This window comes from Pyxicephalus adspersus, chromosome 8, assembly GCF_032062135.1.
Source record: "Pyxicephalus adspersus chromosome 8, UCB_Pads_2.0, whole genome shotgun sequence".
In the NCBI taxonomy this organism is placed as follows: Eukaryota; Metazoa; Chordata; class Amphibia; order Anura; family Pyxicephalidae; genus Pyxicephalus; species Pyxicephalus adspersus.
In genome coordinates, this window is record NC_092865.1 from 6422316 (window position 1) to 6434708 (window position 12393).

The 12393-nt window shown below is 38.8% G+C and overlaps 1 protein-coding gene across 1 annotated transcript in view; it reads left to right on the forward strand.

Moving 5' to 3' along the window:
* The window catches only part of ATG4C (autophagy related 4C cysteine peptidase), a gene marked incomplete at its 3' end in the record, with an annotated part of 27431 nt that extends 15038 nt beyond the window's left edge, over positions 1-12393 (forward strand). Inside the window, 5 exon segments of the mRNA XM_072420708.1 lie at positions 3665-3786; positions 5353-5431; positions 8619-8656; positions 9087-9335; positions 12119-12393. Coding sequence (XP_072276809.1) covers positions 3665-3786; positions 5353-5431; positions 8619-8656; positions 9087-9335; positions 12119-12214 — 584 coding nt within the window.

Consider the following 12393-nt stretch of genomic DNA (forward strand, 5'->3'; position numbering starts at 1 on the left):
CAATTATATATACATATATATATACATACTGCAAGTACAGAAATAACTAAATGTGCCAGTAATATAGCATGATTCTAGTTTCTTTTTTCTCTCCTGATGTCGGGCTCTGTGTGGATCCACACCCCACGACTTTATTTGGCACACGCTATTCACATGTATCTACAGAACGCTTAAGCATTTCTAACAAATCTGTATTTGCCAAGTTCATGTTTATCCCATCCTCCCAGCTGTTCCTGGTGGATACGTTTCTAAACAACCCTGGGCTTACAATCTTTTGCTACCAGCAACCACTTCTTTCAGATTCCAGAAACCTATTAAGATCCTTGGGACAACTCTAAATTTATATTCTGAGCAGCTCTTGCAGAGTGCTTTAATAAACCCTTACTAGATCACCTTGCTTGGTCTCTATCGGAAGTATTGTTTTACCTATAATGGCTTCTGTTTTTCTAACAGATTTATCTCTAAGTACATTCAGCCTGATTATCTACATACCAGCCTTCCATATTCCATTTAAAACGCTCACTCACAGCATCACAAAAACAACTGCGGGAAAACCCACACAAACATGGAGAACCTGCAAACTCCATGCAGATGCAAGTGTCCTGGCTGAGATTCTAAACTGGAGAGTTTAAACTGTTAATATATTTATTATTCAACAGGATACGTTTTATTAAAACGCCTAACTTGAAATTTTACAAAGTAATAAGATTGTTTTTGCCGACCACCAATTATTCCTATCTCAAATTTAAGGCTTAGAATCTCCTGGGGAGGACAACAAAAATTAAAGGGATTCTCTAGTTAAATAAACACAAAAATAATAAATAAAAGTACCTCTAAACTCTGTGCTGCCTAGTGAGTTTGAACTGATCCTTGTGAGTGACTTAAAGTATACAATGTACCATCCACTTGCTTAATAATGGTTTTGTATTTCAATATGTTTGTTAAATTTTTGTTTGTACAATATAACGTTTTCACATAGTAACAGACAAGGAAAAATTACCAAAAAAGACATTGTCGTAATAAGAAACATAACACGTTATGTGTACTCCTAAATTTTTAAACATTTTTCATTCCTGAATTCCCCCCACAAAATCATCCATCGCTTCCATAGATAAAAATTACAGGGAACATTACAGATTCAAGTGGATATTTACCAGAACATACATAATTAAACCTTAGTTGAAAATATAAGACCAAAAAATATCATACACTTATCGCCTTTGAGCAGTGAAAAAACCTATAACATGCCGTATTTACTCCACTAAAGTAAGACAAACAGAAAAGGATAAAATCTACGGGGGGAGGAAGGGAAAGGAGAGGAAGTTAGGAAGGCACATATCATTAAAACATCATGTACTAAAATGAGTCTGCTTTGGCATATAGCTAGATGTTATTAAACAAGATCCAAGGTTCCCATATGTCTTCAAATTTACCCAAGGTATTCTTTAGGGTATGAGTCATTCTATCATTAACCATAATCCCAAAAATCCCATCCCAAAAATGGGATCTAGAGATATCGAGGGTGATCTCCAAGCTTTGGCCAATGAATTTCTACCCGCTAATAGTATCAATCTAATTTAGTTTTCTTGTGGGTCTAGAGAGGGGCACCTCAAACTTGCTAAATAGAGCTGCTTCAACAGTACTGTAAATAGTTTGCTGCAAAATTCTGGAGATCAAGCTAAATACCTCATCCCAAAACACCCTGGCTATCTCTCTATCTCAACCCATTGAGGACGAGAGCCCTGTAGAGTGCTCATTGAGATTTGTGCAATCTGCGCAGCCACATAATAGTATTTCAAATGTGGGACCCCCAGGCCCCCCATTTGTTTAGTGGCAAAAAGTGTATCTTTACGAATTCTAGCCATCTTCCCTGCCCAGATGAACTTCATTATTCTAGACTGAAGGAGATTAAGCTCTCTAATGGTAACCTGAATCAGAAGAGTGTGGAACAGGTAAAGTAGTCTAGGAAGTAGGTTTATTTTAATAGCCGCTATCCAACCCAGCCATGAAGGAGGCAGAAGGGACCACCTTTTGTATATCCGCATAAAGTTTTTTAAACGGAGGTGTATATTTCACCCTATAAAGGTCGTTGTAAGTAGGCGCCAACCGTATACCCAGATACTGAATATAGTCCACATGCCAGCTGAAATCAAATGTCTCCCTACTCCCTTTCAGTATTTCTCCGGGAATATTTATATTTAGGGCCTGAGATTTAGATTTATTTACCTTTAGGCCCGAGCATAAAGAGAATTCGTCCAAAAGTTTCATTAGGCTGGGCAGGGTAGTGACTGGAGAGGTGACAAACATCAGGATGTCGTCGGCAAAGAGGGCACATTTTATGTTCAGCCTGGTTGCAGCTAATCCCTTTAATATTTGCATTTATGCGCATTGCGATCGCCAAGGGCTCTATTGCTAATGCAAACAGTAGGGGTGAAAGCGGGCATCCCTGTCTGGTCCCCCTTTTAATTGGGATAGCTTTAGAAAAAAAGCCCCCAAGTGATATTTTCGCTTCTGGGGAATCATACAGTGCCAGCAATATATTGGTAAAATAAGCCCCAAAGTCCATCCTAGCAAGTACTTGAAAGATATCTCCATGATATACTATCAAATGCCTTTTGGAGATCGAGGGATAGCAACATGGCCTGACGCGAAGGACCCCCATCCCAATTAGAATTAACCACTGAGATCAAATCTATTGCCCTTCTCGTCTGATCCGGTGCCTGTCTGTGCTGCATGAAGCCCACCCTGTCCGGATGTACATACGCCCCCAAAAAGGAGCCCAGTCAAAATTTTAAGATCACAGTTAAGCAAAGAGATGGGCCTGTAATTTGCTACTTCAGAAGGATCCTTACCTGGCTTAGGGATCACACTAATAAATGCTTCATTAGAATTGCCCAATAGAGGGGTGACCCTCTTGTGTATGTTTGAAATAAGCAACCAAATGTGGCGCCAGGATAGAGCTAAACGTTTTGTATTACAGATTAGGAAAACCATCCGGGCCAGGTGAGCTTCCCATCTTTAGATATTTAAGAGCCCCATGAACCTCCTCAGTTGTGAATGGCCTTTCCAATAATGCTGTGTGCTTAGGTTGCAATTTAGGTAAATCAAGCCTACTAAGAAACCCTGCAATATTCTCTTTGGAAATTGCTTCTTCAGAACTATACAGATGACTATAAAAATCTTCGAAAGCTGCCAAAATTTTTTTCAGGGTTTTTGCGATAATCTACCATCTTTGACCTTGATTTTAGGGAGCGCATGGATCTTGGGTCTAGGGTTGAGTTTGTTAACCAATAATCCACCTGGTTTGTCGCTCCACAGGTAAAATTTGTGGGCCGACCATCTAATCGATTTTTCTGCCCTATTAATAATGGTTTTAAATTACATTTTTTTTTTTTAAATGTAAGTCGTAACATTAAAGTGGTTTTTATTTTAATATGATAAAACAACAAGCAAACACCTTTTTCATTTTTAATTGACATTCATGAAATTTATTTTTCAATCAAATATTTGACATTGTGCACGGCTTTACCCATTATTCCAGTTTCTAGGGTCTGCTTGGTACCATGTGCAGCTTTCAGGTTGAAGTTGGAGATTTAACTATTGTATGATGCCTGCAGCCCAGTACAATTTTTCTCATGCAATGTTTTTTTTTTTTTTCCATCAGTTTACAACGGAGATGTGTACGACAAACAGAACAACTCGGACAGTGAAAAATCCGTTCTGATTCTGGTTCCCGTGAGGCTGGGTGGAGAGAGGACCAACATAGAGTATTTTGAGTTTGTGAAGGTGGGAGATGCAGCAATATCTATTTTTTAAGAGATCTCCTGTTAGTAATGGCTTTTGTTTTCAAAGCTAGCCATACATTCTACAGATACCTCATTGGAAAAATCCCATGTATCTCTTGTCCTGCATCTGTTTTGCTTGTCTCTCTTGCAGCAAAGGGTACATGGGACTTCTCAGGGCAATTTTCTGTGATGACCGTGAACCATTCATGTAGTATTCAAAGGATCCTTATATCAACCAATCAACTATTATTTCTTTTTATTCAAATTGGGAGATTATGCTGTAGTAACTGCATTGGAGGCACAGTGGCCCAGTGGTTAGCACTCTGGCCTTTGCAGTGCTTGGTTCCAGGTTTGAATCTTGGCCAGGGCTATCTGCATGGAGTCTATGTGCGCCTGTCGCCTCAGTAAGTAAACAATGTGTTACGTTACTAGGCTTCCTCCCAAAATTGACCTTTTTAGGTATGTTAATCTTTATTACAGTCTGACATTAACACATGGCTGAGGTAGTGACAGTGAGGGACAGATAGTGACATGACTACGGACTTTGTAAAGCACTGTGTAATATGTTGGCTCTATATAAATACTGTGTAATAATAATAATTGGGTCCTGGAACAGAAAGGATGCAATGAAGAGGTGACTGACATTCAATGACCCTGATTTATAAGGGTGTAAGTCACTCGGGCAATACAGTGCTCTCCAACTTTAGAATGCCATAAATAAGTTCCAGCGCAATCATATATGGCAGCTTGTTGAATAGGCAGCATAAATGTGCACCAGTGACAAAACTTGCCAACTTTAGTTACATCTATCCCTTAGACTCATGTTCTGTTCTGTTCTGTTGTGTTGCATGGCACAAACCAATTTCTGTGAGCCAATACCATCATGGACTGTTCCTTGTATTGGTCTGGGCTCTAGGTACTCTTGGCAGGCACCTCTGTTAGAGGATGGACCTGCTTTAATACTGGCCTGGCCTGAAGATTGCTGAAATACGTTTGGTAAAAAATGAGCGGGAGCTGGGAGGGTGATTTACTCAATAGCTTGAAATCCCAATTGTAAGTTTTAGGTTAAGTTGGGTAATTGCCTTCTAGGTATATTAAATCTTTTTTTTAAAATTAGGGCAGCCTGTCCACTGTCCGCATGCTGCAAAGAACCTCTGCTGTGTATGGCAGCAGTAGTCTTTATGCAGAGGTCCACCACAGAGCTTTCTATTTAGTTGAGCTTTAGCCTTAGGTGTGATTTTGCAAGGAGTGTCAGACCTCTGCAGAGAGACAACTGCTCTCCTGGGGAGCCCAATGGTCCTTTTTGCAGCATGCTGACCGGACAGGGTTTTGTCTTCAGACTGCAGCTGCACAGTAAATGAACTTCTTATAAGGCTTCATATAGCTTTTTTATTTTTGTACACTTAAGCAGACTTGAAACGCAATAGGGAGCCTCTCTGTTCATTTCAGACCTGTAACATGGTGTACACTAATAGGTTTGGTTGCATATAAAGGAGAAAGTATACAGAAGCCTTTAACTTATAAAATTTAACTGGAGCATCCCTTTAATTTTTGTTTTTCTCCCCAGGGGATTTTAAGCCTTGAATACTGCATAGGAATAATTGGTGGTCGGCCAAAACAATCTTATTACTTTGTAGGATTTCAAGGTAGGTGCTTTAATAACTTATTCTGTTGAATAATATGTGTATTTTATTCCTCTCAAATGTTTAAGGGGTGATTAAGTTATGGTACCACATCCCTATGTATATCTCAAAATTTCTTGTTTCTATGGTACTTTTTAGGTACAAATTTAACATTAAAGATACAATGTTTATTCTGTTGTATGTACACAAAATTTCAAATACATTGTACAATTTTTCATTATATTGAAACAAAATTATAAATGCATTTCTGTCCTATGCGTTTCGCTGTTGGGCTTCTTCAGAAGTACATTTCAGGCAGTTGTACAATGTCTAAACATCATATCTGTTAAACTCCTGGAAGCAGGAATGTAGGAATGATTGGTTTCCACAAAGGTTGCCACTTGTGATCATGGCTATTGGTGTGATCATCTAAGATGACATTTTAAATATATTTTTTAACTGGAAGTGCAGTGCAGGGTTTGTGTTTGGTGTTAAGATCGATTTTTGCATGTTAGGCTAATGGACAGGATGGGTTAGGTTTTATTTATTTAAATATAAAAGTAAAAAAAAGCTTAAAATCACAATTTATAATAAAGTAGGGGCAAAAAAAACCATATTGGAGGCTCCAGACTTTCTATGATCTATGCAAAAGGAAATAAAGGTTGGGTCTTTGGGGGTTAGGCTTTTGGTTAATTGGGGGCGATAGGGCTAGATATCAAAGTTAGGTTTAAGGCTAGTGTCAACAGGTCAGCAAAATCCTAATGATTTGAATTGACCAGTACACATGGCAGCTCAGAATCTGTTTTACCTGCTCTTTTACTTTAGATTCAGCATGCCCTACTGTAGGTCGGTCAAAAGCTGCTTAACAAATGCTGCATTTTGCAATTCAAACAAATGAAAATGCATTTCAAAATTGCATGCAAGCTTTTGCCGTCGTTTGCATGCTGCAACTGCATAGTTGTGTTTGAAACTCCTGACCACTTTTTTATAAAAACTCTTTATACGGAAACTATCAATAGGGACAATTGTGTGATATAAGGTGCTTCTCACAAATATCAGTGGCTTTTGGCACTTTTGTAACCTTTTCACTTTTTTACTTAGAACAGGAATTTCCATATTTACAAAGTGGCTATTGGCATGATCACCAGATTGCGTTCGCACTTTTTAAACACCATGTTGCTGCTTTGCTGTTGGTTTCCAGTTGGCATATGACTTCTTTTCTTTAAAGTCATGGCTGCAGATCACCACATAAGGGTAACTGCAGTACAATGCTCATAGCACTTTATTGCCACTATACAGAATCTTGTTGCAATTATTTGTTCAACATTAGGGAACAACTGGAGAATGTTTTATGTATAGGGAGGGATGCAGAGGTACCAAGATGATAAAAGATTAGAGATTAAAAACAATAAAGGGGACTTTTTAGGCATAAACAAATACCATAAACATTATTCTATCATAAAATGTCAGCAACTTTCATTTAATACAAAATTCAAAGTTTTATATAAAGCAATTTGTTACTTGCTTTGTCAGCTGCTGCCCATTGGCAGTTTCCTCTGGGGAATAAATGAACAAGAAGTATAGATCACTGATAATCCCCCTGAAACTTTTTTTTTTTTTTTTAGTTGTCCACAGATTTTCATAAAGCTCGGTCCCCAGCAACCATTTGGCCCTTTAAATCCTGGTCCCTTTAATTTTATACATCCGAGCTCGTTCTTTCCATAAACCTTGGCGCTCCGTTTCTAGAAGCATCAAGACGATCCCTGACATTGACGGATTGAACCCAGCGGAGTCGTGTACGTTTCACTACAGCTCGGAGTCTACGCACTTAGATTTGCAAATCTAATTAGGTAAAATCACACACATTATCCCATTTATACATTGCTTTCCAGACGATATTATGCTGGGTAAGGAGTTTAAATGAAATTATTTTCTTTAATCTGCGGGAGGGTGTGGAGGAGTTTGAGAAATTTGTCTCAGACAACACTTTGAAATATGACTTGCGCACGAATGTCTAAAACCGGTGCCAAATGTGAGTGTTAGACCAAATAAACCATTTGCAGGATTTACTGGGACACCTGTTGGCTTTTTGTTTTTTACTACCGGTATCGCTAAATAGCGGAAGATTGACAAGTATCTAAATCCAAATATAAGCATTTATATTCCAACTGTTTATCTGGTTATCTTGCCTGTAACATATTTTATCCTGTATATACAACTATACCTATACCTCAGCACAAGCAGGGAGAACAGGATGTTCATTGGCCAATAGTATTTCTGGCAGGATTAAGCCATCTTACACATTTCCAACAGATATCGATATATACCCGTGTTCCCTATTGACTCCTGTATATCTAAAAGCAGTGTGTATTTATCTTAGCCATTGTGTGCTAGTTGACATATTTGCATTGGCATGCTTTTGTCCTTTGATGCATCAGCTGGTGTTCTAGGCACTATTGATGGGAATAATTGCATGAAAATGCACATTGTTAAAAACTAATATGATAATACTGCAGCCAGACTCCTCCATCCTTCCCACCGCTCCTCTTCTGCTGCCTCTTTGTAGTTCTGTTCATTGGCTTCCATCTCACCTTAGAATCAAACTCATCTCCTGTGCTTTGCTTTCAAATCCCTCCACAGTTCTTGTCCCACTTACCTTTCTGACCTGGTAGAACAATACTCCCCTACCCGCTCTCTTCGCTCCTCCAATGACTTCCTCACTCATAACCTCATCACACACACGGCTCCAAGACTTTTCTAGAGCTGCCCCAACTCTCTAGAATAGATTTTCCTTGTCCTATTCGGCTTGCTCCTACTTCTGCCCATTTAAAAGAGCCCTCAAAACCCATTTTTTTCAAACTCCCCTACCCGTCTTCTCTTTTTTGAAACCCTCACTTCTTCCCACCACTACATATCTCCCCTATTATTGTGTTACTTTACCTCCTAGATTGTAAGCTCCTCGGGGCAGGGTCCTCTCCTCCTCCTGTGTCACTGTCTGTCGTTTGCAACCCCTATTTATTGTACAGCGCTGTGTAATATATTGGCGCTTAAAAATTCCTGTTATTAAACACCTAGGGGAAGTTTTAACCCAGCCAAAGGAGACTTCCTTATGTACAGGAATGCTGTGCTTTTTTTGTCCAGTTGACTTTCGGGTTTGCCTTCTATGCCTATTTAGATTGGCTGGGATAATGCAAATTTTTCCCGTTCACAGGATTTAATTCATCCCGGCACAAAGACATGCTTAGGATTGTAAGCATAAGCAGCTTATTGCATCTTTTACAGAAGGCCCCGTCTTTCGTTTAAGCCCCCCCCTCACATATAAACTCCTGTAAAAAGGTGATACCCTTTTAGAAGAGTGAAATTAGAAATTTATTTGACTTACCTGTATTCCACCAGTGAAGCTTAGGAAAGGATCGACTTTGTTTCAGATAGAATTCAATACTAGATAGAATGTAACGTAAAGCAGGCAAAAGTTTGAAAGAAGATGCTCCAGTCTGTTGCTCTCTAGCAAGACTTTGTCTACTTTGCATTCCATTGGAATGTTCCACCGGGGTAAGGACACCACTTGAGCACCGTGGGCCAGAGGACTTGGGGTAAGGCAAGTCTCATTCTAAGGTTGCCCTTTTACACTTTTTCACCCTTTTATAGCAGGTGATTTGAGAAGGGGCAGCATACGTAGACCTTCCAATGTAAGGTTCCAGTCAAGGCAAGTGATATGGTATACCATAGGCCTTTGAGTTATAAATGTGTACTTCTCAGTTTTTCTTCTTTTTGTTGTATTTTTGATGTTGCATGTGTTTTCTTGCAGTCATTCCACTGTCCCTCACCGAAGAAAATGCCATTCAGAAAAATGGATCCAAGCTGCACAATTGGATTTTACTGCAGAAATGCTCAGGACTTTGTGAAGGTTGAGGAGGAGCTGACAAAGGTACGTAGAGTGCTGTTTACTGATTGTGATTCCATGCTATTAATCAAGGAGTAGCGGTATAGGGATCAGTGAAGTTAAAAGTTGTACATCCTACCCTTGCCAAAATTTGGCAGAAATCTGGAGTATTTAGTGAAATGCTTTGTAGTCAATGGGAAAGGAAACCTAACGGTCAAATCTTTCACAAGGCAACCTAGGCAGCAGTCTATGGCCTGTTAGATGCCCAGATGGCCAGCTATAAGCTTTAGTATTTTGCAGTATATTCGGGATAAATACAAATGGTAAAAGCTGCCTGTCACAAGCAGGGATGGGACTTTTTAAGGCAGCTGAATTTTAGGAATGATATTTTTTTTTTCATATTTCTTTTAAAATCGCATTTATTGAATACTTTTTAAAAGAACATATGTATTGTAAGTACATGTCAATACCTCCAGATATCAACATTCATTTGTACACATGTGGCCCAATAATATCCAAAAACATTGTAGGTACCTATTACACATATTCTATACAAAGGCCTTCAGTGGACATCGGATATCAACCATTTACGTTTCAACGCGTTTCGCAGATATCCACTTCATCAGAGATAAAAGGAAGGAATAAGAAGGAATTTCCTTTTAGTGTAGTCCAGAAATGGGGGGGGGTATCAGATAGGGCTGGCTTCCCATTGCCTTTTGCGGTTCTCATCATGGTTTGAAAAAATAGGCTCAAAGCTGCTACCTTGCCTTGTGTCCCAATTCCTACTTACTGTCTGATATTTAAAGGTATTTTGTTTTTTGGGGGTAAAATGACAAAAGCTTGAGAATCCCAGGTTTTGGTAATCGCTAGGTAGCCAAAATATCAAGCATAAGGCAGAAAAGTAAGTTAATGTTCCGAAACTGAAATCCAGTGCTTTGCTACCTTGACAGAGGCGTCCTTTGTGGCCAGAAATTTTGGATTTCTGAGCTTTAGTAAATTTTCTTTATCGTGTGCTGGCTACTTTGAAATTTAGGTGTCACCATCAGCCAAGCACACTCATCGTTCTGTGTCAGCTTGAGTCTTGTGCGGTGTGGATTGGTGAGCAGTTATTATTTATTACACAGTTTTTATATAGTGCCATCATATTACGCAGCGCCATCATATTATGCAGAGCTGTCCAAAGTCGTGTCCCTCAAAGGAGCTCACAGTCTAATGTCCCTACTATACTCATATGTCATTAATGTAGTCTAAGGTCAGTTTTAGGGAGAAGCCAATTAACCTAACTGCATGTTTTTGGGGTGTGGGAGGAAACCCACGCAGACACGGGGAGAACCTGCAAACTCCATGCAGATAAGGTCCTGGCTGGGATTCAAACCTAGGACCGAGCGCTGCAAAGGCCGGAGTGCTCCAAATGCAGTTTGTGTACCGACCTGGAATATTCAACTTGTACTGTTTGCCAGTCTCTGGAACCAATATAAGAGGAATATATCATTGAACAATAAGGGGGGTGAGACTGTTTTTTTTTTTTTTTTTTGATATTTTACTATCCTGGACCTGTTAGGCTAAAAATGCCCCATTATCAAAAAAAATTAAATACATTTAAAATGACTATAAAAAAAAAATGTTTAAAATGATCAAATACACAAAAAGAAACCTCCAATACATGAGTACTAAGGAGCGCATGTATAATTGGGAAGAGATATTCTTCTCTACTTTTTGTTACTCCATTATATGCACACCATCTAATGCAATAAAAGTGGGCCATAGTGTGTAGCTTACAAAGGCCCATAGAATTCTTTTTAAAATTGAAAAGGAGTAGCCCTACATTAAGAGGAGAGCAGGTTGTGACTTTGTTGTGTTGGTATACACAGATTTAGTGCAGTTTCTGTACAGAAGATTTAATAAAGACAGGTAAATATTAAATTGTAGAGATATTAGGTCTCTTGAGAAAAAAAAACTACCTGTTTCCAAATACCAATTGAGAAAACCTTTGGTGTTTTTGTGTAAATTGCTTTTTTTTTTCTGTACAATTTATTGAATTATATTTACAATTCCAGTAGGTGGCGCCATTGATATGGAGAATTCCTACAATTGTGTATACACTGCAGAATGAATCCCCCACCCCCATCAATACAATATAAGAGATTTCAATCTCCAATCTAGTGATGTGAATGTATTTCTGGGAAAAGTTATCATTGGGCAAATTTCCTATTTCTGAATAAAGCTCAGATCTCAGTAGAGTTAATAGGAGGTCGAGGTATAAACTAATTCACAATGTTAGCAGTCTAAAGTAGATTTGCTTTTATATTTCTATTTATTGTAGGTTGATGCAATGGCTTATCATTGAATATCCTGACCTGGAGATTTCCTTTTAGACCTAATAGATCATCAAAAATATAATTGGCCGGGCTTGTGTAAATAGATGATACCAACCTATTTATGGTACAGTGCTGCGTAATATGTTGGAGCTATATCAATCCTGTTTATTAATAATAACCAGGGTTTAGGTTATGTTCACTGGGTTTGATTCGCTAAGATGTAACTTTCATTTTAATCTCAATATCTCGGACAGCATTTAGAATTGTGGCCAAAACCTTAAACCCTCATTGACAGGTAAAGTTTATATATATTTATATATAATATATATAATTTTTTTCTTTTTTAATTATGTTTGGTGCTTTAAGTGGTTTCAGTGAGCCGCGTTGGGCATGTGCGCCCATGCGCATGCATTAACACCCCGCAGATAAGTAAATAGCTCCTTAGTGTTTCTCTCATCAACCCTTCCATCTTGCAGTCCTCAGGACTCATCTTTCCTCTCTTTCTTTCAGGTTCTGAAGTCTTCCAGCAAACGGAACTATCCATTATTTACTTTTGTCAACGGACACGCTCAAGACTTTGATTTTGCATGCTCGCCGATGTTCTAGCAGCCTGACCTTTTCATGGAGGACGACGAGAAGAGATTAAATAGCTACAGCGCCGAGGAGTTTGTCTTGCTGTAAAAAGTTTCCTTCGCTCCTCATTCCTGACGTTCCTGCATTCATCCGACCGAAAACCCTACAACCCTAGACTGTCATTGTTTGTTTTTACAATATTTTTTTTTTTT